Below are 23,716 nucleotides of genomic sequence, written 5' to 3' on the forward strand. Positions count from 1 at the left end.
AAAGCAAAGAAAAAACTTGGTAATGAATGAAAAAAGATAGGTGAGGTGGGCCGTATAATTGGAGTCGAAAGTACTAAAAAAATAAAAATAATTAAAACGCTATAATACTTTCCTGTCTCCTCCTCCTTATCTTAAGAATAAAAATAAAATAAAATAAAACGTCTCTCCACTGACATTTAAGGCAGAGAAAGAAAAAAGACTGTTCATCCTCGTCTTCCCCAAGAAATGAAGAAGAAAGGGAAAGTCTACCCATCTCCTCCTCCTCCTTCTACTCAACCACCACCATCATCGTCTTCATCGTCTCGCAACCTCAACGAAGATGAGTCTCTCTCCGTGTTGAGGCTTCTCCCGGCGACGATTCTGGTTCTAGTCTCGGTTCTCTCGACCGAAGACAGAGAAGTTCTCGCTTACTTGATCACGAGAGGAAACTGTGGAAGAACCTCGAAGAAGAACAACAAATCCAGTAGAAACCACAAACCTCCTGTCTTCGACTGCGAGTGTTTCGACTGCTACACTAGCTACTGGCTCCGCTGGGATTCGTCTCCGAACCGCGAGCTCATCCACGAGATCATCGAGGCGTTCGAGAATCATCATCTCTCCACCGGCGGCGAAAACTCGAAGAACAAATCTAAAAGAGGTAAGAAGAAAGAGAAGAAACCGGGTCATCGGGTCGAGCCAGTGTCCGAAAGTACAGTGTCCGATAGCCACGTGTCAGCTCCAGATAACTCTCTGCCGGGGAGATTGAGTGAAGCTGAGGTGGCGGAACGAGAGACGCGAGATGAGGTTGTCGTTGAAGAATCGACGGTGGAGATTCCGGGGGCAGCTGGGATTGGAGGACATAAGGGATTAGCGAGGAAGGCACTACTGCCGGACGTGTTGGGTCTGCTTAATTCCAGTTTTTGGCGACTTTGGAATCCGAACGCGTAAAAGCATCCATCGGCTTAAAGTTATATGCTTTAATTTCTTTTTTTCTGATGTTTTCATAAGGAAAAAAAAGATAATCCAATCTCCATATGCTTTTATTTTTTCTTTCTTTCATTTCATGTCTCTTAAAACAAAGTATCAATCACACACTACGTGGTTATGTTTGATATTTTGGTTGAAAAAAATGTCTTTTTGTTCATTAAAATGTTTAAATCATATGAGAAGTTTATGCGATGGAGTTAATGTTTAGTAGTTTCATGCTCTTTAGTTTCTTGTGAATTTGGTTTGGTGGTGAGACACTAGTCTCTCTAGGCGCAGTACAGCGACTTTGATGTTTTATTTTTCCTTTTTTGCTTAGGAACAAAGTTTGTGGATTAGGTAGACTGTTTCAAAGGAAAGGGTGGGCCAACAAATAACTTTCCTTTTGAATAAGGCATCCTCATAGTGACGAGTGTGTGTTTCATTGTTTTGTATTCTATAGATTTTATTACAACTATTTTAGCATCCTCATGTTTATGTTTGTACTACCTTATCCTTCTAAGTTAGATTAGGTTTACAGTCATTAATGCCCGGACATCATCAATGCATACTCTAGAAAGTACTTCAGTTAGTGCTGTGATCTACTCATACACAAAGATTCAGTTTTTGTCAACCAAAATCTTTTTTTCTCAATATAGTGAGATACCATAATCTAGTTTACCTTTTTGTGATGTTACTCTTTTTAGTAATGTAACTGAATCTAAGCCAAGACTTAGAACAAACCTTTAGTCGGCTGCAATCGAGTCGATGTAGTCCCAGTCCATACTGTACTTCTAATCAATTTTAAATCTGCTCTTTTGACAGTTGTCAGTTGTCACAAAGTCACAAACCTTAACATCTTTCCATACCACTATGCCTCCAGTTTCCGTACACTTCATTTTCTCTATTCTCACCAACGGCTTTAGTACCCATGCCTGCTCTTGTAGGCCTAAACTGTCTTCTTCTACTCCTCAAACCCAATATCCCTTGATCCACATAATCAGGCCCAAATAATAATGGGTCAAGTAAGCATGGACAAGCAACAAGAAATGGAAAGTAAACGTTGCAAAGGAGAAAAAACACGTGCGTTTTCCAAGATTTTTCTTACTTTTTTTTTAATAATATTCAAACATCATCTACCTTAACTGTCCCTCTTTTTCTTTTTTCCTTTGCACTCTAAATGGTCAAACAAGCATGGACGAGCAACAGTAGATGGTGAGCTACTTTGTTTTTTTCTTCTATTTGAAACTAACTAATAATTGTCAAATGGTCTCATGTTCAACCTTGGAAGATATTAGGGACCCAAGATATTATCAACCACGTCTGCGCAAGTAAAATTCTTTTGCTTATCTTTTACAAAAGTTTAATTAAAGTTTGACCAATCAGCGTATATACGCGTATTTAACTATTTACTGATGTAAAAATCAAACCATGGATTATTGACTTTTCATCATCTTGCCGAGAAAACGAAAAAAACGAAGCAATACACGTCACAAGTTATATTTATTAATCTCCATTTATATACATCCACGATATCTATGCTATACAAACCAAGCACGAAAATGGTATATATTCGCCTTACAATTGGTAGTAGACTACCATATAATATGTCTTCCCATGTACATCAAAACCTTTGTTTATCATCTGTAGGAAGTACCGACTCCGATCATTCACCTTTTGTCACGTGTGACTAAGTAGAATTCGGTGTTCCACAAAGTAATTCGTATATTCAAAACTTGGAAAAGAGCCAGTTTATCTTATCAATATATATATTCAAACATAGTAGACTTTCATTGATCAAAACAATGATGATAATATATAACTATTATTATTTATACGAATATTATGTAACGTGACGTCTGAGGAAAATAAAAACATAAAACCAGATGACGTTCGACGAAAAGAAAAACGTGATCCAATAAGACGTCATTAGAGATAAAATCGACGGGTATCCTTTGTTCGTAATGATCTCCCACAATCCATTCGTGAGAAGCGTTGGTGGCCTAGTGGTTACCAGCGAATCTTCTCACACATGCCTGTCCGAGGTCGCCAGTTCGATTCTCGGAGACAGCAGGGTGGTACTATGCCTCTCCAAATAAATCCTTCTTCATACGAGTAGGGGCAAGCGGTGTATACCAACCGTAGGTCCAAGCCGGAGGGGTTTCCCCATACGAGTAGGGGCAAGCGGAATATACTTTAATCCGTAGGTCCAAGCCGGAGGGGAGGGATTTCCTGGATTTGGGGCCGCGCAAGCGGTGGGGCTAGTCACTATAAAAAGTTAACCCTAAACAGTTTCAATAACTTTCATTATAAGCGATTGAGAGACATAGGGCGATAAAGCGATTGCTTCAGTTAGGGTTTTCTCACCGTCAATCCACCGTCGGAGGGCACCACGCCGCTCCGGCGAGAACTCTCTACCTCCTTCCTTCTTCACTAAAAGCTGTCTCCAATGAAATTCCGCAACAAAGCTCGTCACCCCCTTCAAGGTTCATCTAAGATGGCTCGGTTCGCCGGTGTGTCAAAATCATCCACTGCCGTTAAGAGTAAGAAGAAATCTACTCCTCTCGCCAGCGCTCCCAGTGCTGATGCTGTAATTGCCACCGTCGTGGCAGAGGAGAAGCTTTCTTCTGACTATGAGGCAAAGATTGCGACTTGTTCAGATCTGAGTCACGAGGGGTCCAGGTTGGACATCACTGTGGCAGACTCGGCATCTCCAATCACGGTGGCTGTGTCGTCGGAGCCAACCGACATTACTTCCTCTGCAACAATCAACGCTGCGGCTGGTTCGACTTCAGTTAATGAGACTGCTTCAACCCCTTCTAAGGAGACCGGGACTGTCAGGCCTGTGTCGCCCTCTGATACCCACGACTATGCAAGTCTTCTTAAGGCATCAGCGAAGCTGGAAGAGATTGGCACGCCGACTGAGCACGTCTCAGGGGCTCCGTTTGTTCTAATACCCGATGAGAACATCCAGGCAGCAAGGGAAGAGTTTAAAGACTTCATCTTTGCGAGGTTTCACATTGATTCCCCTTCAATGGGTCGAATCATTGGTGTAGTAAATGCTATATGGGCGAAAACAGGGCCAAGGATCTATGTCCATAACATTGGTCAAGGATGTTATTTGCTCAGAGTCACCAACATTAAAGCAAGGGAATCTCTTCTGAGTCGTACATGCTGGAATGTTGCTGGATATCCAATGTTTGTGGCTCTGTGGTCTCCTGAGTTTGCTCCGGAAGAAGCTCCGTTAACAAGTGCAATAGTTCCTGTGGAGTTCCGGAATGTGCCATACCTTCTATTCAATAGGCAAAGTCTGAGCAGAATTGCCACAGCTATTGGAAAGCCTGAGTCACTTGCGCCAGAAACAGAACGCAAAGAGAACTTTGAGGTGGCCAAACTGTATGTTCGTGTTGACCTTACGAAAGAGCTACCGTCAAAGATCATTTCTGGGTTCTCAAGCGGGCGTGAAGTGGAAATCTATGTTCATTACCCCTGGCTACCTGTGAAATGTGATAAGTGCAGCAGGTATGGGCATGCTATGGATAAATGTCGGGTACCCTTGGCTGGAGGAAGAACAGTCGTCAATCGAGACCGAAGTCCCTCTCGTGATAAGGAAAGGAAGAGAAACAAGTCTCGCCGTGGAAGGTCAAAAATCACAAAGACCAAGTATGTTCCTAAATCTCTCGACAAAACAGAGCGGGCCCAGGAAAAGGACAAAGTCTCAGTTGATCAAGACCTTGAAGAGGGGGAGATCACTCTTGAGGCAAAAGAGCCAACACCGGGTAGTTCTGATGATATGAAAGAAGGATATATTAATCAGCCTACAAAAGTTGAAGCCTCCAACGATCATTATGCAAATGATCCAGATGCACAACACGTTGACAGAGCTGAGATTAACGAGACGAGTGAGAAGCAGCGAAGGTCAGGTTCTACATCTGTTGACCGTGATGCTGGTGATGCTGCTGATGATGGCTTTCTCCTTGTACAGGGGAGGAAGAGGGGCCGCAGGGCCAAACGCAATCAATAATCATTATGTCGACCTTTTTTGCGTGGAATGTTAGAGGACTAAACCACGAGAGACGCCATATTATGACAAGAGAGTGGATTAATATCCACAGACCTCTTTTCGGAGCCTTCTTGGAATCTCATGTACAAGAAAATAACCAAGCTCGGATTTTATCTGCTATACCCGTAGGATGGAGACATTTTGGGAATTTTGCTGCTCATCCAGGCGGAAGAATAGTGGTCGTTTGGGACCCATCGGTTTCAGTTTTTGTGTATAGCGCCTCTGCGGAGGCAGTAACTTGCGGAATTTTCATTATGGCGGAGAACATAAGCTTCACTGTCACTTTTGTTTACGGGTTCAACGATGTGGAAGCCCGGAAGTCACTATGGAATGAACTCTCCTCCCTAAACAGAACAACCCCGGTCTCTTACTCTCCTTGGTCGGTTGTAGGCGACTTCAACCAAATTATCAGGGTCAGTAATCACTCAGATTACCCTCGTTCTGTTATCGATATCACTGGGATGGAGGACATGAATATGGCTCTCCAAGATGCAGAGCTGCTCGAAGCCCAAGCGAAGGGCTCTCCGTTTACGTGGTGGAATAATCAAGTTGACAACCCCATCTCGAAGAAAATAGATCACGCCTTCATTAACCAGACCTGGTCCTCTATGTTCCCTGATTCTTACGCTGAGTTTCTGGAACCGGACCAGTCTGATCATGCCCCTTGTGCTTTTAGAATTCCGAGTCTCAATAGACAATCTCGCAAGCCGTTCAAGTTCTTCCACCATGTAATTGACCATCCTGATTACGCTACAACAATCTCTGACGCTTGGCACCCGGATCAATTCTCAGGCTCCAACCAGTATAAGCTTGTCCGTTCACTGAAATGCTTGAAAGGAGATTTGCGCCGGCTAAATAAGACCAACTATAGCGGTATCTCTCAGCGAGTGAAGGAACAGACCAGTGTTGTGGAAGTGCTACAACGTACTCTTTTATCAACTCCGGACAGTATCACAGCAGAGGAAGAACACCGAGAACGAGCAAAATTGAATGTGCTACTTACAGCTGAGCAGAAGTTCTTCAGACAGAGATCACGAGTGCGATGGGCGGACGTTGGTGATAGAAACACTCCGTTCTTTCACAAAACGGTGGCCCAACGTGTTACACGAAATCATATACACTTCCTCAAGGACGAAAATGACCAGTTCATCGGAACAACGGTGGGTATTAAAGAACACTCGGCAGCTTACTTTCAACAGATTTTGGGTCAGACTGATATGCCTACATCCCCGGTCTCTGTTGACGAGCTGCAAGGTCTGTTGGATTTCAGATGCTCTGAGCTACAGCAACGTTACTTAAGCAGAGAAGTTACAGCGGCTGAGATAAGAGCGACAGTGTTCTCAATGCCGCTAAACAAGAGTTCCGGTCCGGATGGTTATTGTGTGGAATTTCTCAGGGCTTCTTGGGACACGGTTGGGCAGGATGTTATCAATGCAGTCACTGAGTTCTTCAGGAGTGGTCGTCTCCTAAAAGATCTAAATACAACGGCCATTACCTTGATACCTAAAACTCCTGAAGCATGCAGACTTGGAGACTATAGACCGATAAGTTGCTGCAACATAGTCTACAAGGTGATCTCAAAAATAATTACCAACAGACTCAAGCCTCTACTGCAGTCATGTGTGAGTCCGAACCAGTCAGCTTTCTTAAAGGGCAGAAGCTTGGGAGACAATGTCCTTCTAGCGACAGAACTGATTCAATCTTATAACTCAACAAATTGCCAGCACAGCTGCACCATCAAAGTAGACATCCGGAAGGCATTCGACACGGTCTGTTGGGATTTTGTCATCAAGCTCCTTCAGGCGCAGTCATTTCCACCGATCTTCATCACTTGGATCAGGGAATGTATGACCTCCCCAAGATTCTCTGTCTCCATTAATGGTGAACTCGCAGGGTTCTTTGCGGGGAAGAAAGGTCTTCGTCAAGGTGATTCCATCTCCCCCTACCTCTTTATTATGATTATGGAAGTACTCTCCAAATTATTTGAGAAATTGGTTGATGAGGAAGGTATGAGATTGCACCCTTCGTGTGCTAACCCAAGAGTGACACACCTACTGTTTGCGGATGACTTGCTTGTCTTCTCCGATGGTTCCTGCCACTCTATTTTTGGGATTAAAGGAGTGATGAGGATTTTTAAAGGCTGGACTGGTCTAGATATTAACCCGGCAAAGTCAGAAATCTTTCTTGGGGGTTATGCTGACATCGAAGCTTCCGTGTTAAGTGATCTCTCAGGGTTTAAGCGGGGGTCCTTCCCGACTCGCTATCTCGGCCTGCCATTGAACCCCTCTCGCTTAAACTTTGAGTCGCTGCAGCCGTTCCTGGAAAGAATCACCAACAAGCTTCACTCATGGACTGTAAAGTGTCTATCCTTTGCTGGAAAGATAAGAATGGTCACATCTGTTATCTATGGGATGGTTAATTTTTGGAGCTCAGTCTTCACTCTACCTAAACGGTTCTATGCGAAGGTTGACTCCCTCTGCTCGGCTTTCCTTTGGAACAATAAAACAACATCGGCAGCAGGAGCAAGAGTATCATGGGAGAGTATATGTAAACCCAAACAAGAAGGAGGACTGGGTATCAGGAAGCTTGAAGATTATCAGTCTGTTTTTCAGTTGAAGAGAGTCTGGAACTACTTCTCCTCTCCTGAGTCCCTATGGAGTCGCTATCTGTCCAATAATGTGTTCCACCGAAAATCCTACTGGATAATGGAATCTACAGCACAAGTCTCTGCAACAGTGCGAAATATGATCTCTATTAAGCAGACAGTAGAGTACTTCCTCAGGTGCGCTATAGGAGATGGCAGGTCTGGGTCCTTTTGGTTCGACTGGTGGACTGATATGGGGCCTCTGATCTCTGCAATTGGTCCTACAGGTCCAAGAGATCTTAGACTTCCCTTACCCTCTACAGTTTCAGAGGCAACGCGTGATGGAAATTGGCAACTTCCAGCAGCTAGATCGTATGCAGTTGAGACACTACAAATAGTGCTCTCAACAATGCCTCCACCATCTCCTACAAGAGGTAAAGACTACTATCTATGGCGCAGTGGATACAGCAGTTATGATAAAAAATTCTCTACTAAGAAAACTTGGGAACAAATTCGCGTGGCTGCTGAGCCAGTTTCCTGGGTCAACTTGGTCTGGTTTAACGAGGAAATCCCACGGTGTTCATTTATATCTTGGTTATCAGTGTTGCAGCGGCTTCCTACTAGGGATCGTCTGTCTTCTTGGGGGATGAACGTTCCCACAAACTGCATGCTCTGTTCTTCAGGGGAAGAAACTCATGATCACTTGTTCTTTCGATGCTCATATGCTTCCTCTGTCTGGTCGCATTTCTGTGTTGGGAGTTTTCTACTGTCTCCTCCGGGTTCAATTCTGGAGTGTGCAACTCTTCTGCGAGACCACCAGTTCACGTCTACTCCAGGAGCTGGTTCTGTTCTCAAGCTAATCCTGCAGGTAACCATCTATTGCTTATGGCGGGAACGAAATGCACGCATCTTCACCGCCTCATCTTCCCCTGCTTCGGTGCTGTTCTCCAAGATTGATCGCATGGTTAGAGACAGGCTGCTCTCTCTTCCATCTTCATCTCAATCCCAACCTTCACTTCTGCAGCTTTATTTATCTTTCCTTTTTGATGTACCCTAACTGTATTTCCTTTCTGCTTTTTCCTTTCTTGTATTAATAAGTGGTCTCTCCACATGATGTAACTCAAAACAGAAAATCTGGTATAAATCTTGACATTTTACCACAAAAAAAAAAGTCTATGTTCTTCATAAAACAAAACTATGTTCGCGCGCACGTGCATGCATCTTTTTCATCTACTTCAGAAAAAAATTAAAACCAGAAATAAATTAAAACCTTGAATGAACATAGAGGTTCACCCAACCAATAAAAATCACTCATTTCACAATTGATATCTTTTAAATAAGGAAACAAAATATTTTCAAGTTATTTTATGTTTTAAAATAAATAAAATAAAAATAAATATAAATAATAGTAGTTACAAAAAGTAATTTAAAAAATATATTTTAACATTTTCAAAGAATAAAATAAACCCTAAACTCTAAATCATAAACCCTAAACCCTTGGATATACCCTAAACCCTAGGGTAAACCCTAAACCCTTGGATATACCCTAAACCATTGGGTATATGCTAAACCCTTGGATAATCTTAAACTCTAAATCCTAAACTCTAGTATATGCAAAAAAAAAATATATATTTTAACACCGTCATCGAAATATTAAACTCTAAATCCTAAACTCTAAACCCTAAACATTTGGGTAAATCCTAAACTTTTTTTTAGGATTAAGGATTTGGTATTTTTAAGATTTAATGTTTAATGTTTTTAATTTAAATTTTAGAGTTTAGGCTTAGTGTTTTGATGACGGATTTAAAATATTTTTAACTTTTTGCATATATTACTATTTTTATTTATTTTTAACATTTTTATTTTAAAAACATAATATAACTTGATAATATTTTGTTTCCTTATTTAAAAGATATCAATTGTGAAATGAGTGATTCCTATTGGTTGGATGAACCTCTAGATTCACTCTAGAGGTGAACCCAAGAATAATTCCTTTTATAACTAGTTAGTTAGATATATAAGCTAGCTGTCATCAGATTAATAGAGTATAAGTATATCTTTCTTCTTTTTTGGTAAATGAGTATAAGTATATCTTGTAAATGGATTAACAGGTTAATATAGTGTCATTATTAGTTTCGTATAAAGCTTAATTCTTACGTGTCGTCTACGACACTGCCCCTTCTAGTTCTGGTTTTACAATTAACAGCGGGCCGCCTCTTCGTCTTTGACTTGGCCAGTCTGCCTTAAAATTCCTATAAAAAATAGATTATAGTATTATTTATATGCTTGTTTTCACACAAGATCTATATAATACCAAACAAAGGAAAAAATAATATTCTCTTCTTTTGGAATTTAGGTCGATTCCACAATTAGTTAGGAATATGGAGGGATATCAAAATGGATCGTCCTATGCTCCGTTTTTGTCGCTGACTTCTCATCAGAACCTTGCTAAATCGGAGTTCCATCAAGGAGATGAAGAGGCCTCTAAGGTTAGGGAAGGTTCTTCAAGAAGCTTGGAGGTGAAAAAGAAGGGGAAGAAACAAAGGTTCGCGTTTCAGACAAGGAGCCAAGTTGATATTCTTGATGATGGTTATCGATGGAGAAAATATGGCCAAAAAGCTGTCAAGAACAACACGTTCCCTAGGTTCCTATTCATTTCTCCCTTTGATTAAGCTTATTCTTTCATCTTCTTTTCTTTATATTGTTGATATAGAAAGTGAATAGTGTGACACTGTACATATGTGTTTAAGCTAATCCTTGAACCAACCTCAAATTAAGGTACATATTTCATTCGGATCAAGTCTAGATTGATTAAAACTAGTTGCAACGAGATCAACGATCTATGTCTTTATGTCAAAACCAATGATTAAGATAAAAGTCTTTTGCGGAAAAATCAAATAAATGTGCATCTCTAGTCAATGAATATATCCTCATATCATTCACATCAAGTCTTGATTGATCTTATATAGATTAAATTTTTGAATTATTTTCTAGTCTATCTAAAATCCAATACCTTAAGTGGAATCTTTTGGTGAAAGTGAATTTGGGAACATATCTGACTGTTAACGACTCAAAAAACTGTTCTCTATTAGAACTAAAGTGTTTTTTTTCCTTCTACTATATATGTGCAGGAGCTACTATAGGTGCACATATGGAGGATGCAATGTAAAGAAGCAAGTACAAAGATTAACGTCGGACCAAGAAGTCGTAGTCACAACCTACGAAGGCGTACACTCACATCCCATTGAAAAGTCTACAGAAAATTTCGAGCATATCCTCACCCAAATGCAAATCTACTCTTCTTTTAATTAACTTCTCAATCTTTTATACCTTTTGTAGCGTATAATTCTGAGAGCTCGGGTTGTAAATTATACTTATCTAAAAAAGTATAATATTACATTGTATGCATGTTAAAAGAAAAACAATAGTCATCTGAAGTTTATAAATATTCATTTAGAAATAAAACACTTAGACCAAGATATTCTTACTGGTTTCTAACCAATGTTTTGAGTATATTTTATCAAGTGAAATTGTGTTTTTAGTCCATTATCAAGTCTTTTCAGGATTTATGTCGATTTAGAACAGAAAAAATAGAATTGGATGTAAAGAAGTAAATAAAGATGCAAAAATGTGCAGAAGCATCATAAGCTTAGCAATGGACCAAAAGTTGTGATTGACCTACCCAATATAATGATCATACTTTTTGTTCCATAACTAAGAGCGAGGAGTTAGCATCAAGGCACCTTTTGTTGGTGTTGGTTCCTAAGGGAAGTAAAGTGAGCAGCAATCTGATCATAGTCAGGAAGCTTAGGATGAACATGCTTAGCTTCCTTTATACCTCTTTCTCCTTGTCCTTTTTCCTTTTGATCATGCCACATTGTAAACACGTTGTACACTATGTGGTAACACTGACCACTCTTTTTCCTTTGACGTCTCCTGTTTCCAATGTTGTAGTACCTCCAACACTCCACGTCTTTGGCCATTGGACTGCTTGATGCTGTTCTTGATCTCCTCCTTGACCTCTTTTTATCTCTTGTCTCTTCTTTAGACTCCATGAATCTGAATATTCTCTGATCTTTACCCACCACTCGCTCCTCTATGCAATCATTCTCAACACATACTTTTCTTTGATCCCTTGATGCTTTATTACCGCTCTCTTCTTGTTTTTCCTCCAAGTCGGCGTCTGTGAGAGTGAACTTATACACTTCTGCTTCGCTTTCATCCTCTTGAAATAAACGCGGCTGAGCAGAGGTTACCTACAGACACATACACACACGCACCAAACAAACAAGTACAAGATTATATACTCGCAACTCTCACAACATTAAGATGCAGATAGAAACTCAAAGACTCACCTGTTTGTGAACTTTTGGAGTGTATTCGAGTGCCAAAACTTGTAAAGGGAGGCCGAACTCCGCTGCTATCTCAGCCAACAAGTTGGACTTGGCATCATCCGATACAGAGATTCTTGAGAGATTCTCTACAATCTGCAATGCGAGTATGTATAGTACTTGGTAGACAAATAGAGAGAAGAGAGGAAGAAGACATGGACAAACCTGAGGGTTGACACGATTACCAGGCAGAAGATGGAGAGCCGTTGAGACAAAGGGCTTCCCGTACCTCTCTCCAAAAAGAGCCCTCAACTTCCTTAGCTCAGGCAAGTCACCACACCTCGCGGAGGCAAAGATTAGCGTCGAAACCGCTTCGTAGACGCCATCAGAAACTTCTCTATGCCTCCGAATGTAAGAGAGGTTTTGGAGGATGACGTCAGAGAACTGGAGGAGCGAGTGGTAGAGTGACACGAGACTCTCATCGAGGAAGAGATCGTGAGCCCGACGAAGAGCACGGTTACGTTCACCGATGCGGAGTAACTGGACTATGTCGTGCCGTAGGTGTGAAGAAATGACGTGTTTCTTGTTCTTGAGAAGGTTTAGACGACGCTGAAGCTGCTTCAGCACTCTCTTGCACTTTGAAGCCTTTCTCCATCCAAACAAAAAACCAAACATGGTTTTTTTTTAATGTTCGTGTGTAATCTCTCAAGCTTCAAAGATGGAACTCTTGAGAGTTTGTAGGAGAGAGTGGGGTTTCATCACGATTATGGTGTAGAGGACGTGGCCCTCGACGGTTATCTATTCTTTAAACACATGCAAATAATTAAACCTCTGTATAAATTTTATAAACCTCCGTACACATCCATATAAAACAATGTTCGAGAAATAGATAGATAATATAATTAGACGATTATAAAGAATTAGCGAATTATTGATTTATATTGCGATGAATTATCAATATAAAATATATAAAACAAAGAAATTAGATAAATTTATAGGTTTGTACTGACATTTTTTATAAATTATACTAATTTAAATTTATTTAAATCTATTAAAACAGTTTACACAGATTTAAGTCGTATAAATAAGATTTTAAAAAATATCTTTCGGTTAAATTGCCAAATAGACAGATTTTTAGACCGGTAATATAAAACAAGCTATTTGTTTTCTGTCAATCCTTTTCCTGAGCTTTTGACAATTGAGATCTATCTATACACTCAAATCTTTATTCAACGTAAAAAACAATTGAAGAAGCTATACCAAAGTTTTCATGTCAATTCAATGCGTTACAAAATCATTACACGTATAGGAATGGTTTTTTATACGCTTCTCATCTTCCTTTCTATAACGGCAAAACGAAAGTAGTAAGAAGGAGAGAACTAGCTAGGAGGAGCAAGAAAGCATGCAGACGCCTGGCCTGTAAGCCCAAGCTGGAGGCAACCCAGCATACTTCTCCATCCCAGGCTGTTCCTCGTAAGGCCGTTTCATAAGACGGATCAAGTTGTTGACCTCTGAGAAATCACCTTGTTCAGCTGCATCTATCGCGCTTTGGCAAAGATAGTTCCTCAGAATGTACTTTGGGTTCACTAAATCCATTCTTGCTTTTCTTTCTTCATCTGATGATGTGATGTCACTACCACATGATACCTCCTGAATATACCCTCGCACCCATTTGATCCAAGCTTCTTTTCTTTCCTTTCCAATGTCCAAAAGCACAGCTTCCAAGGGTTTCAATAACTCCTCATCGTCATCAGGTGTGTTGTGGTTTGCTTTTACATTCGAAAGAAGCCTGAAGAAGTTTGTGTAATCGACTTTATCGACAGCCATGTTGTTCAGAAGTTCACTAATCATCTCCTTGTTATACTTTGAAAGGCCAAGCTTCTTTGTCATCATGGATTCATACTCATCCATGAACTTATCACCGTACCTGATGACATCACAAGTCCCTTTAAGTACACCTCCTAGCACAGAACCAATAATAGCACTTAGTTACCTCTCCATGGCGTAATCTGCTTCCTTTTCATTTATCAGCTCCGCAGCAGCCAGCGCCTCAGCAAACTGAGCGATATTCCACAAGCCGATGTCAGGCTGGTTTGCAAAACAGTACCTTCTCCCGGGGAGGTCCGTTGTGTTCGGTGTGTAACTCGGATCAAAACCATCCAAGAACCCGAACGGGCCGTAGTCAATGGTCTGGCCCAAAATGCTCATATTGTCAGTGTTGAGCACACCGTGTGTGAATCCTACACCTTGCCATCTTGCAAATAAAGTAGCTGTGCGCTCCGCAACTTCAACAACCCATGCTAATGTATAATTAAAGAAGCAGAAGAGTTAGTTTTTTAATATTCACCATTAATGTAAACTATTGGCTATTAGCATCAGTGATTTGTATTTACCAGCATACTTGTTCGATGTGTCGCTTCTGTTCATGCTCCTCTTCTCTATATGTGGGAAATGATGTCTAATGGCATAGTCTGCTAGCTTCTTAACAATCTCGAGATCCTCTTTTCCTCTAGAAGCATGTATTTGGTACGAGCCGAACCGGAGAAACGACTGAGAAACCCTGCAAACGATAGCGCCAGGCTCTTCCTTGGGATTGCCACTGCAAAAACGGCACAACAGGAGAAGAAGTTCAAACCAACCTAGACCATGTAGAGGTTTGGAAAGGTTTTGTGGTGGGACATCATTACTCGTAAAACATGTCGCGGACGACACCTCGACCTGTCGTGAGGAGACAAAGGGCGCGAGTGGTAGGGATTCCAAGACAATGCATGGCTTCACTGCCAAGGAACTCCCTGATGCTGCTACGCAGCACAGCAAGGCCATCGGAGAAACGGCTGTAAGGAGTTCTACCCGCGCCTTTGAGCTGCAGCTCCCATCTTTCCCCTCTGGAGTTGAGAACTTCTCCGAGAGTTATGGCGCGGCCGTCGCCTAGCTGTCCAGCCCACCTGCCGAACTGGTGTCCTCCATAGCACTGAGCGTAAGGCATTCTGTTTTGACAAAAGAGTGTCTGATTAGAAACTTTGGACTTATTAAAAAATTAGACTTTTTGGGTGAGGATTTACGTACGCTCCTGGTAAAGGTTTGGCGCCGGAGAGTAGGAGAGGGAAGTCTGGTCTTTGGAATCTGAAGAGAGCCCCCCCAACAGAATGTTTTCAAGAGTTTTAAAACCAAAGTCGCAAGTAGAAAGAGAACAACACTCTTTTAAAGACTAAAGAGGTGGTAAGAATCAAAACTCACTCTTTAGGGTCTAGATCCAAGAGGTCTGCAACAGAATCAGACCATGATACAAGCTGAGGATCGTTTACTTGTACTGATGGGGAAACTTTTGAGTAGCAAGCATGCAATACCTGCCCCAAATTACAATATAAGCAAATCAAAAATCCTGATTGGCCAAAGTTAATTAGCTTTATATAATAAATAACAATGATGAGACATGGCAAAATTCACATAATTTCCCCCTTGAACCTCAACCACAAGAATGTTGTTATTATTACCTTACGAGGGATAACATCACTTCTGGGATCACCAGGCAACTCCTTAACAAAGGAGTGGTCCCAGTTAAACTCTTCGAGCTTCCTTTTGATCTTATCACCTTCATCAACCTCTCCCAGAGTTTGATTCCGCAGCTCTCCCGAACCGGTTACCGGCGTCGGAGAGGAACACGAAGACGGAAAAGATTCCGACCGACGGAACGAAGAAGAAGAAGAAGAAGGTCGGGAAGGGATTAATCGTAATTCTCGGCGAATAGAGGGGCAGAAGCGGAATTTCGCAGAGGAGGTAAAGAGATGAACGGGTCGGAGGTGGAAGAAAGACGACGGACACACACGCAACGACGACATCTCTCCGTCTCTTCTTCTCCTCTTCGCATTTTTTTTTCTATCCCAAGTTTTGTTGAAATTTTAATTTCGGACCGAACCGCCTTCATTTCCGGTTTATCTGATTCAGACCAATGCCGGTTCACTTTTTTATTTGTCGTTTGTTGACTTAGCCAAACCGATTTCTGTTGGTAAACTAAAACCGATATTACAGTATGAATTATTTCAAACCGGGTTTAAGACAGAACCGAAGAAAGAGATACTAACCAAACACGACAAATCTTGCCGTCGTTTTGCAAAACTCAAACCAAACCTATCGACTGGGAAAAGAAAAAATTAGGGCAAGACATTGCCGGTTTCACGTCCGCGCGGCTCATAGATTTCTCGGAAAATCCTTGACGTTTTGTCCAGTAATCTTGAATTCCGCGGCGCATTAATCAACAAATTGAATTTTGGGCGGTGAGAAAGTTTCTTACTTGAAATCGGGCTTGTTCCTGATGTTTCTCTCAAATCTATGATCTTTCGGGAAGTTTTGGTTGATGCGAAGTTTTATCTAAATAGCACCCACGAAAAAAGGTATATATATTTTATTTTTTTTTGATTTTTGCATTCTAAATCTGTGCAATTTGAGGTTTGTTCCGTCGCAATTAGGGTTTAGGAAAGTGTAGTTCTTTGAATTGGATAATACTCTTTTGGGTTCAGAAATTTAGCTAAAAAGTGGATTCCTTTTCATGATTAGGATTTTGATAGTAACAAAGTTTATCTAGTTAGAATCTCGTCATGTTTGGTTACTGAGCTCAAGTTGAAGAACTGTGGCCTTGTGTGTGTGTTTATGAGTGTTTCTACTGCGTAGTTGACTTTTGTCAACGAAAGTTACTACTCTTCGTGCACTTTGGATTCCCAGCTTTTACTAATTGAAGAGTGACTGTTTTTGTTTCTTCTTCAGTTAATGTTTTGTTTGTTGTTTTTCTTGGTTTTGCAGCTCGTGCTCTCTGGTGTAACTAGACAGCTCTCTCATACCACGTTTTGATTCTTTTAGCTTCCCTGTGAAGCATCATCGGGGAAAGGACACTAATGGATTACCGACCTTCTGATAGTAGTGGTGAGTCTTGTCTTCTTTCAAAGATCTTCTCTAGTCTAGCCCGTTTCTTAACTAAGCTAGTGTTAGTTATCTGTTTGGTGATATGTTGTTTTCTCTTTCTTTGGAACTCAGGTACTGATGATGACCTACCTCCATCACATCAAAATAGATATCAAAGGAGCGGGAGACCTGCCGGTAATGGCAGGCCTTCGGTTATGAATTCTACTCCTTTGTCAAGGGTGCACAGTAGTGACATGGAAACTCAAATTCATCTCATCGAGCAAGAAGCGTATAGCTCAATACTCCGTGCATTTAAAGCCCAGTCTGATGCTATCACTTGGGTTTGTTGTCTTCTTCATTACTAACTCCAATGCTTTTATGTAAACTTAACCATTTAAAATAAATAAATTCAGGAGAAAGAAAGTTTGATCACTGAACTCAGAAAAGAACTTCGGGTGTCTGATGAGGAACACAGAGAGCTCTTATCAAGGGTCAATGCTGATGAAATGATCAGGCGGATAAGGTCTGTTTTTTTTCTTTTTTTTGATATTTTTTCTTCAATTTAATCGACGACAGCAAAACTTTGGAGCTAATGATGTTAATTTTAAAATCATGCCAGTGTTGTTCCTCAGATGGTTCACGATAACGCTCCTAGTCCAGCCGTTTCAGGATCACGTAAGAAGCAAAAGACATCACAATCAATAGCCTCAATGGGCCCGCCATCTCCTGCTATGCACCCATCTTCTTCTTCTTCTGCGCTAAGAAGGGGAGGTCCTCCTCCACCTGGTCCAAAGACCAAGAAGCCAAAGACAGTCCCAGCTACAGGGATTGCTGGGAGGCCTCAGGCTGGTGGCACATTTACAAATGAACCAGGTGAATCGTATGACCCGTTGATTGGAAAGAAGGTATGGACAAAGTGGCCTGAGGACAACCATTTCTATGAAGCTGTTATTACCGACTACAACCCTGTGGAGGTATCTTTTTAATCTTTCATTCCTATATATATATATATATTAGTGCCAAATCTCCACTTTCTGATATTTATAGTCTTTTTCTTTTCTTCAACAATTGATATATTATAGGGGCGGCATGCTTTAGTATATGACATTAGCACTCCTAATGAAACTTGGGAATGGGTAAATCTTAAAGAGGTAAATAAAAGATTATTCACGTCAATGAGAAGGCTTGTCAGTTATTATTACACTTATCAAGAATAAAAGATTGATTAGTTTTTTTACTTGCTCTTGGTATTTATATATGATAGATATCTCCGGGAGATATCAGATGGGAAGGTGAGGACTCTGGGGTTTCTCGCAAAGGAGGACATCCTGGGCAAGGCCGTGGAAGTAGTACAAAGGCCATGATGCCTCGTGGTGGTCCTACAAGCAACAACGCCGGTGGTGGTAGAGGTAGGGGAAACATGAAGATACAGCCACACAAGGCACAGAATGGCATCGGGAAGAAAGCTTTAGGCGATATTGAAATACTCCACACTGATACACTAATAAATGAGGTATTGTTCGTTCATTCAAGTTTTGGATTTTATGAGAAGGAAAGTTCGTGATTGTTGATTTTTTTTTTAATGATAAATTTTGTTACAGATAGAAAAAGTTTTTGGATCAGTTAACCCAAATCCAGCAGAGGTAGAGAAAGCAATGAGAGTGCTAAGAGTAAGAACCCATACTCATGCATGTGTTGTTTGAGTTTTGTCTATTTGTTTCTACAAGAAGCCGACTAAGTTGTTTTACTTGGAAATGGTAAGGATCATGAGCAAGCTCTTGTGGATGCAATTGCAAAGCTTGGAGAACTATCAGACGGAGAAAGTGGTAATATTTGATAGGGTTCCTCTAACTCTCCTCAGGTTCACTTTCTTTCTTACTGCTCGTAGATTCAAGCGGTCTTTTGAATTTGAAGTTAATAATGTGGATGTGATTTTTTTTTGGCTTGAACGTAGATGGAGTTTGGCTAAAAGGTGTAGATGGACTGGTGGCAGTGTGAATCGATGATGAAGAAACTTGTATGGATTAAGCAAACTGTATTTTTTTAGGGAGAAGATCTTTAATGACCTTTGTGTGCCACATTACTCCAGTAAGATTAGGGGTCTTGAGCATTGTAATATCCACCAGATTGCATATAAATGTTTAAGCTTGGATAAATTGTTAGTTTTTGAATTAGAAACCAGTTGTTTGACAAAAAAAAAAAAGAATTAGAAACTAGTTTTAAATATGGGTCCAAAGTTTCATATGGGCCTATATTAGGGTTCAAACAAAGGCCCACTAGACTCTTAACGCTGTTTGCGGTTTTTTTATTTAATTAAAGAAGAGAAAGGCTACACTAAGTGCCAAATAAGCAGCGACGTGGCCCGCGCCAATAGCTCCACGACATTGTACGAGAATGATATTTGTCTTCACTCGGTCCAGCCTGTAAACGGTAATCTGCGTCCGTACTGATCAAAAGCACATCGGTCATCACTATAATGACGAATTTGCCCATCTGCTCTACATCTACAGCCTGTAGAACCGCTACTTTAAAGTTTAAACCTTATTAGACGACAACTCTTGACGTGAAGCTCGTAACTCCGTTCTCTCCACAAGAGGTTTTGTCTTTTTTTCTTCTGAAAGTGGCGGCGATGAAATACAAAGGAGGCGTTTTTATCACAATCATCTTCTTCTTCTCCATCGTTCTTTCTTTATGCTCACTTGCTCACTCTTCTTCTACAAAATGTAAGTTGCTCTCGTTAATTAATTAATCTTTTTCTCGATCCTTGGTTCTTCCTAGCTATATATATATATGACGACTGATCCTCTTTTGTTTTTTTTTTCTAGCGTTCTTTTGGTTAGAAGAAAGAGAAGATATGAAAGCCATGACGAAGGTAAAATGCTTTATTTCTAATGATATCATCATTCTTCGTGTAGGATAGAAACATAATGATTATTATTAAGCGACCTTTAGAGGTGAATGAACATTAGCTTTCATCCCAAAGCTAGCTTTGTATTATGATGATATTCGTTTGTATTTTTCGCTTTAGATTTGATGACAAAATAAATATAACTTTTTTTGGACTACAGGAGAATGAGATTGGTGTTGGTGTTGGATCAGCTAATGAAGTTGAAGAAAGACAAGTTCCGACTGGATCTGACCCTCTTCATCACAAACACGTTCCCTTTACTTCTCCTTAATCAGATAACTTAATTGCTTCTGAATCTTCTGTTTCACATAACTCATATTAGATTGTAACTTTTACGTTCCACTTTTTCGTTTTGTTTATCGGTCGTCTTAAATTAATTTCAGATTTGTAATTGATTAACTTCGTTAGTGTAATGCCTTCACTCATAAAAGAAAAAGGAAAAACTTCGCTAGTGTATAACATTTCAATTGATCAGGATAACGTACCAATCATTTTGTCATCTTCTGAGAAATATGTAGGCGAAATACTTGTGGATGCTGAGAAATATTGTCATCTGAAAGTGATAACCATTTATGAGATCTGATTTTAATTTTAAAAACCTTACTTTATATATTCTAAACTTTGAATCATATATAATTTAAAGCCATAATTAGGCTCTTATCCTCTTATCTAAGGTATACAAGAAGATAAGATTTGTTGTAGGAATTCCTTATGAAATCTTAGAAACATATTGTACCTAAATTCCTGGTCAATTTTTGTAAAAGATTGCTTACCTAATATATTTTCTTAGGCCTTTTTACCTAATATATTGGTCAAAAATTATTAACCCCCAATCCAACCAAACCTTCAATGGTTATCTTTCATGAGCTAAACTCAAAATCGTACCTTCTATTTAAATGTGATTTTATAATAAATTTATAATATGATAGTTAAACTAGATAATAAAGTTGAATTTGTGATTAGATAAAATATGTAACATACTTTATTATAATCTAATTTTATTTTAACTTGCTAAACAAAGTTAAATTTATATCGATATTCTGGTTAAAAAAAGTAAAAGAGAAAATAATTTGCTGAATGAATCTATTTAACAATTTAAAAGTGTTAAAAATAGACTATTTAACGCGGGAACACAAAAATAAAATAACATACCGCTAAATATACTAAATCTTGTTTCTTTTGCTTATACCAAATATTTAAGATTGTGTTTTCCATGTAAATGATATAAACCAAATGATCACATATTCTCTAAGATAATACACATCCTTAAATCGGGGGAACGTTTTAGATTTAAACAAAAGCCGTAACGGCAAATTATAAAAAAAAAAAGTAAACAAATAACACAAAGCCGTAACGGACGAAAGCGAGGCACGTGACAAACACGCCCGGGACTAGTATATAAACAAGGGTTCCCCCTTTCGCTTTCACAGTAGTGATTCTGTTGCGGCGCGTGGAAACGGTGAAAAGCTATGGCTAACCTTCCTCCTCCGTCACTCGCTTCCTCCTCCGCTGCTTCTTCCAGAAACGATCGCCCGCTCTCGCCGGCGGAGCAGTTGGTGCTCGACATCTGCGATCCCGAGCTCAGGGAGAAAGCTCTTAGCGAGCTCTCCAAGGTCGTTTCCACTATTTCTCTCCTACGTTATATCGAACTTTGCTTTGCTCTGCGGTGGATTAGGGAAGTTTGATCGTCGTTAGGTTTGTTCGGTTCTCGTAATCGAATTGTATTAGGTTTTTGGTGCGGTGAATATAGGAACGTACTTTGAGATTTTGTAGGCTAATCGTTCGATACTCTTAATACGAAGTTCAATGGGTTTTGATGTTTGCTGAACTCATTAGGCAGATGCTGTATATGCTCTTCTGGTGCAGTGAATCTCTGACTTGCTTTAGGATTTGTAACGTTTGATTTCATGTATTAGGCAGATGATGTGTATGATCTTCTCACTGAAATTTTATGTTTATCAGTAATAATCTTAACATATGCGTCCTCCTCTGTATTTTGGTGCATTTCTTTCATTTTTTTTTTCAGAGGAGAGAAATCTTTCAAGATTTGGCTCCGCTATTGTGGCATTCTTTTGGTACCATTGCTGCTCTTATACAGGTACTTCTTCTGGCACTTGCTCCTCTATCTTTGGTATTCATTGTTTTTTATGTAGTCATTTACAACTGTTCCTCTATTCAGGAGATCACCTCAGTTTACCGTCTCCTGACTCCTCCTATCATGACTTCTGCTCAATCAAACAGGGTCTGCAATGCCCTTGCGCTTCTCCAGGTGCATTATATATCTTGTTGTCCTCCTATTTGTTGTTTTGGGAGAATGGCATGTTCAGTTTGGAAGACTGATTCGACCTTCTTTTTTTTTTGACATCCAGTGTGTTGCTTCTCATCCTGAAACGAGAATGTTGTTCCTTAACGGTACAATCCTATGTCCGCAAATAATTACAATATTTTCCTGCTTGATGTGTATGATTATATGTAGATTTGTTGGAAGCTTGTGTTTTCTAGTCGCCAGTTTTCCATAGTTTTCAATCCTGTGCCACCTTGTTGTTATCTTTTTACTTGAACACATTTGTTGGAATTTTGTGATTAAAATAAGACTAAATCTTAAGGCCATTGATTTTCAAAAATACAGCTCAGATGCCATTGTACCTGTACGCTTTCTTGAATACATCAAGCAAGTCAAGACCCTTTGAATACCTGCGGCTGACTAGCTTGGGGGTTATTGGCGCACTTGTCAAGGTATGTCTAGTTGTAATATTTATGTTCATGCCCATAAGGCAGGAACGCTCCTTCCGCTTGCTTGCCCACTGTTTAACTGCAGAAACCACATTGTCCTGGTAAATACAGTGTGTCAGTTTGAGAAACAACCATTTTAACATGCGAAGACCTTTGAGTGAATACTGTTAAGCCATCACATAATCATTGTGCTTTTTGTGATATTGGTGTTGCAACATTATTGTTCATTTTGTTTGGTAGGTTGATGATACAGAAGTAATCAAATTCCTTCTTAGGACTGAAATTGTCCCATTGTGCCTCCGGACTATGGAAAATGGCAGCGAGTTATCGAAGACTGTAAGTTTCTCTACTCTCAGATGATTATTACCACCATTTTGCATAGGTCTGAAATCGTTGCTTCATACAATAACTCGTATAAGAACTGCTTCTGCAATTAGGATTTTGATTTGGTTTCAACCGTTTATGTCAGGTTGCTACCTTCATTGTTCAGAAAGTTTTGCTGGACGATGTTGGGCTTGAGTACATGTGCTCCTTATCGGATAGGTTCTTTGCTCTGGTTCGAGTATTGGGGAATATGGTTGCTTCACTTGCAGAAGCACCTTCTCCTAGGCTGTTAAAGCACATCATACGCTGTTTTCTCCGCTTGACAGATAATCCCAAGTACAATAGTTATCCCTTACTTTTCCTTCATTCAAAACAAAAATATACACACACTTCGTGCTTACACGATACAATTATTTGATTAAAACAAGGGCCTGCGAAGCACTCGTAAAATGCCTGCCAGATCTTCTAAGGGATGCCTCCTTCTGCAGCTGTCTCTATGTAAGTTTTATGTCTTTTTTGATAGCATATTATCTATCAGTTTAGTTGTCATATTGTCACAGTTCATTTGGCAATATTGGGTCATGGCTGTTTTTGCTAATCTTCTTGCTTCTTTTGACAGGATGATCCATCCGCAAGGCAATGGCTGCAGCAGCTGCTCCACAACATTAGAGTCGGCCCTCCAGCACACCGAGGGTACGAGCAAATGCGTGTGTGAAGTACATCGAACCCCTGTTTTTATATTCTGCGCAAAAACTTTTACTCATTGGACAAAGAAAGTTAGGCGGAATCAGAATTTACAGTTGCAGATGATGTAAAGCAAATACATCACCAAAGATTTTGAGAATTTTTGGATATATGTACTTGGATTTGCATTAATAACTAAAAATCAAATAAATAAAAAACTGAACCAAAGCAACCCCCCAAGTTTTTGAAAA

The 23,716-nt window shown here is 40.0% G+C and overlaps 7 protein-coding genes across 7 annotated transcripts; 5 read left to right on the forward strand and 2 right to left on the reverse strand.

Annotated features, from left to right (window-relative positions):
• The first annotated feature begins 131 nt into the window (after positions 1-131).
• Positions 132-1,158, forward strand: LOC108846683 (uncharacterized). Its single transcript, XM_018619888.2, has one exon. The coding sequence runs from the start codon at positions 226-228 to the stop codon at positions 925-927; it is 702 nt and encodes a 233-aa protein (XP_018475390.2). The 5' UTR covers positions 132-225; the 3' UTR covers positions 928-1,158.
• An 8,718-nt stretch (positions 1,159-9,876) lies between these two features.
• LOC108846689 (probable WRKY transcription factor 75) lies at positions 9,877-11,068 on the forward strand. The gene is made up of 2 exons (XM_018619893.2): positions 9,877-10,233; positions 10,721-11,068. Exons 1-2 carry the CDS (start codon positions 9,971-9,973, stop codon positions 10,899-10,901), a joined length of 444 nt encoding a protein of 147 aa, XP_018475395.1. The 5' UTR covers positions 9,877-9,970; the 3' UTR covers positions 10,902-11,068.
• Positions 11,069-11,153: 85 nt separating this feature from the next.
• On the reverse strand, positions 11,154-12,739 carry LOC108845629 (uncharacterized). Its single transcript, XM_057005398.1, has 2 exons — positions 11,945-12,739; positions 11,154-11,845 (listed from the first exon to the last, which is right to left on the reverse strand). The coding sequence occupies exons 1-2, from the start codon at positions 12,593-12,595 to the stop codon at positions 11,324-11,326; spliced, it is 1,173 nt and encodes a 390-aa protein (XP_056861378.1). The 5' UTR covers positions 12,596-12,739; the 3' UTR covers positions 11,154-11,323.
• A 387-nt stretch (positions 12,740-13,126) lies between these two features.
• LOC108846686 (uncharacterized) lies at positions 13,127-15,909 on the reverse strand. The gene is made up of 7 exons (XM_018619889.2): positions 15,415-15,909; positions 15,158-15,267; positions 14,987-15,043; positions 14,608-14,907; positions 14,314-14,519; positions 13,914-14,220; positions 13,127-13,847 (listed from the first exon to the last, which is right to left on the reverse strand). Exons 1-7 carry the CDS (start codon positions 15,757-15,759, stop codon positions 13,304-13,306), a joined length of 1,869 nt encoding a protein of 622 aa, XP_018475391.1. The 5' UTR covers positions 15,760-15,909; the 3' UTR covers positions 13,127-13,303.
• A 109-nt stretch (positions 15,910-16,018) lies between these two features.
• Positions 16,019-18,994, forward strand: LOC108846687 (protein EMSY-LIKE 3). Its single transcript, XM_018619890.2, has 10 exons — positions 16,019-16,311; positions 16,718-16,837; positions 16,949-17,157; positions 17,230-17,339; positions 17,436-17,790; positions 17,899-17,967; positions 18,081-18,329; positions 18,418-18,486; positions 18,579-18,677; positions 18,771-18,994. Exons 2-9 carry the CDS (start codon positions 16,810-16,812, stop codon positions 18,651-18,653), a joined length of 1,164 nt encoding a protein of 387 aa, XP_018475392.2. The 5' UTR covers positions 16,019-16,311; positions 16,718-16,809; the 3' UTR covers positions 18,654-18,677; positions 18,771-18,994.
• Positions 18,995-19,128: 134 nt separating this feature from the next.
• Positions 19,129-20,280, forward strand: LOC108846890 (CLAVATA3/ESR (CLE)-related protein 40-like). The gene is made up of 3 exons (XM_018620076.2): positions 19,129-19,539; positions 19,642-19,688; positions 19,885-20,280. The coding sequence occupies exons 1-3, from the start codon at positions 19,446-19,448 to the stop codon at positions 19,993-19,995; spliced, it is 252 nt and encodes an 83-aa protein (XP_018475578.2). The 5' UTR covers positions 19,129-19,445; the 3' UTR covers positions 19,996-20,280.
• A 795-nt stretch (positions 20,281-21,075) lies between these two features.
• Positions 21,076-23,625, forward strand: LOC108847895 (uncharacterized). The gene is made up of 9 exons (XM_018621264.2): positions 21,076-21,337; positions 21,751-21,822; positions 21,904-21,993; positions 22,094-22,136; positions 22,354-22,460; positions 22,698-22,793; positions 22,927-23,117; positions 23,210-23,279; positions 23,401-23,625. Exons 1-9 carry the CDS (start codon positions 21,194-21,196, stop codon positions 23,494-23,496), a joined length of 909 nt encoding a protein of 302 aa, XP_018476766.1. The 5' UTR covers positions 21,076-21,193; the 3' UTR covers positions 23,497-23,625.
• The last annotated feature ends 91 nt before the right edge of the window (positions 23,626-23,716 follow it).

This window comes from Raphanus sativus, chromosome 3 (genome assembly GCF_000801105.2).
Source record: "Raphanus sativus cultivar WK10039 chromosome 3, ASM80110v3, whole genome shotgun sequence".
NCBI classification, from domain to species: domain Eukaryota; kingdom Viridiplantae; phylum Streptophyta; class Magnoliopsida; order Brassicales; family Brassicaceae; genus Raphanus; species Raphanus sativus.